This window comes from Triticum aestivum, chromosome 3B (assembly GCF_018294505.1).
Source record: "Triticum aestivum cultivar Chinese Spring chromosome 3B, IWGSC CS RefSeq v2.1, whole genome shotgun sequence".
Classification (NCBI taxonomy): domain Eukaryota; kingdom Viridiplantae; phylum Streptophyta; class Magnoliopsida; order Poales; family Poaceae; genus Triticum; species Triticum aestivum.
The window spans coordinates 408,836,171-408,838,879 of NC_057801.1; the positions used below are offsets into that span (position 1 = coordinate 408,836,171).

At 41.8% G+C, this 2,709-nt stretch overlaps 1 protein-coding gene across 1 annotated transcript in view; it reads left to right on the forward strand.

Annotated features, from left to right (window-relative positions):
* The window catches only part of LOC123070105 (putative cytochrome c oxidase subunit 5b-like), a 4,939-nt gene extending 3,621 nt beyond the window's left edge, over positions 1-1,318 (forward strand). The window contains exons 4-6 of the mRNA XM_044493127.1: positions 855-921; positions 1,013-1,092; positions 1,228-1,318. Coding sequence (XP_044349062.1) covers positions 855-921; positions 1,013-1,092; positions 1,228-1,296 — 216 coding nt within the window. The 3' untranslated portion in view covers positions 1,297-1,318. The remainder of the gene's footprint in view (positions 1-854; positions 922-1,012; positions 1,093-1,227) is intronic.
* The last annotated feature ends 1,391 nt before the right edge of the window (positions 1,319-2,709 follow it).

The window sequence follows — 2,709 nt, forward strand, 5'->3', positions numbered from 1 at the left end:
GCAAGAGGGGAAAATGCAGAAAGCAATGGAATCGAACGGAAGCTGCGTGAGAGAGAGACGCATTATTTGGGCCAGCCCTAACTTTATAGCTGCATCTTTCTTGTGATATATTTGTATTATGGAGATAGAATTTTCTGTGGATATCTGTTTGGTGTTTGCATGACCATGTACCCTACCTCGTGATTTATGGATCTCATATTCGATTTGTAAACCCCCATTGAAGATTGAACTCGATTCAGATAAAATGACGATCGTGAATCACGAACTGTGAATTTGGCAGCTATGGTGTTGCATTGCAAACTTGAATTGTGTAATTCAGATAACCTGGGACTAGAGAGATATTAGGCTTTTGAGTGAAATGAGTCTTGAGTATTTATGCAAATCCATTTTCAGTCAGTTCAGACTTTACCAGAACTTATGTGCATATTCAGACACCTTCCATGAATTTACTACAAATATGTTAGATTTGAGGGATGGGTCATGCTGACCTCGTGTCGCAGATTCCTTTTACTTTATCTGCTAATTCTGTGTGTTCACTTGACCTTTAATCTATACTTTGATGTTTGTCTGCCTTTTCCTTGTCTGTTCTCTTTTGTTGATGGAAAGTGGGAACTGATAAGTTCTCTATATTCCTTTTGTGTGCGTGTCTTTGTACTGTTCCAGAATTTTAAGTCGCAGTTTCCATTGCATTGCCATGGTGGTTATGGTGTGCAGATGCATTCTTCATTCTGTAGAAAATAAAATATTGTTTGACTATAAGTTCAGAACCTAAGGAATTGATCCATTGTTTCTTGTCAACTAAAGTGCAAGTTCTCTGCCATATTGTTCATCTCGTTTTGATTATGTACCCGCAGGAGGCACCGGCCGTCATTGAGTCCTATTTTGACAAGAGAATAGTAGGTTGCCCTGGTGATGAAGGAGGTACGCTGTTGTGGAACTGGTTCATCTGAGCTCTAAACTGCTAGATGTGGCAAGGATTGTATAACACTTATTGTGGTTGGTTTATTTGCAGAGGATGAGCATGACGTCGTATGGTTCTGGTTGAAAAAAGATGAGCCACATGAATGCCCAGTCTGCTCACAATACTTTGTGGTAATTCACGTATTAATTTTAATTCAGTATATGCATTTGATGGCTAGTTTGTCTTGATAAAACATAGCATCAGCTGCCAAGCTATGTTGGTGTATTAGGTTTTGTAACAGATGTTTTGCTGCTTGATTTATGCAGCTTAAGGTCATTGGTGATGGTGGAAATCCAGATGGGCATGATGATGATGATGATGGTCATCACCACTAAGGATGCCTCGTGGTTCTGAAAATAAGAATTTTATGAGGCATATGATCTCGCTTACGCGTTCTAAGCACCAGACTGCTCCACGGCATCCTTGTTTATGAATATACATTTGGCCATCAAGCAGGCGGTAGTTTTCGCCTTAGTTTTTTTTTGTGGAAACAAAACTCTTTTCAGATTTGTGCAGTGCATGTCTTATGGAGCATCATCAAATAAGAGATGACTGCAGAGAATTTTTACTTTTGCTACTGAGTGGCCATCGGGTGTGATGGACCTGACCAATTAAATCACGCAAGAATTTATGTTGTGCAGTTTGCAAAATTTCTGTTAAATTAACAGTTTCTCACCCATGCCTTGCTAACGAGTATGTATAATAGTACCGTTTCATCGCAATTGTTTTCTCAAAATGGTCGACCCTTGGTTAAGATGGAGAGCATGAATGAGCACTTAGCTTTTGAGATAAAATACCATTCCCTTTAAATATCCTGCCTTACATCGGGAAATGTTAGTGAATTGTAACGTTCGTTTGTGGTAAACGAAAGAATTGTCGATGCCGGGAGAAGTTAGTTGATGTAATGTTTGTGTTGAAAGAAAGAATTGGCGACATCTTTGCAGTGCGAGATTTGCCAACCTAAGCTCATAACATAATAAGCTGCATAAATGTCCAGCTCCAACTTTTCACTCAATATGCTGTGAACTCTCGGCAAAAAGTCTTTTCCTCGTCGGTCTAGCAAGATATGTTGCATGGCAAGTTGGGTTTCTGAGTTTCTACCAATGAGCAGACCTGGAAGAGAGGATCGCTTTTATCTTTATCTTTGCTCCGTTCTCTTTTCATCACCATCTGGTCATCATTCCTTCAAAGATCGTCAAGTATCTCATTGCTCCTCGGTTTTTCTTGTTTGGGTTTCATTACTCCTCAGCTATTCCAGAAAGAAGAGGATTAACTAAATGTAAAGAATAATTTTGTGCATTTCATCATACCACCAAACAGATCAACTCAGAGCATCTATGGCTGGGCACACACCAAATCCGGGTCCTCAAACGCATGCGGACAGATTCGGACGCGTTTGCTGACAATGACCTATCACACTTCAAAATTCGTCCGCTGCATCCAAACACCTCAAATTCACACAATGCAAAATAAAAACCTACATACTACCCCACACTACTCATTGGAGATGTCCACTATCTCCGTGCCGGGCACATGGTAGATGTCCGTTTGCGACACCTCATCGTCATCATCACTAGAGGCGGGGATTTTGTTTTCTGCCCTTCGTTGGCAGAGGAAGCGCCGGTTGGCCTCCACCGCGACCTCGGACTGGATGGACTTCAGGATGGCGGTCTGCTCCGTCGCCTCCTCCGTTTGGCCGACCTCGAACTCCGCCATGACGTCCTCCATGGCGAAGCCCGTAGCCGGCT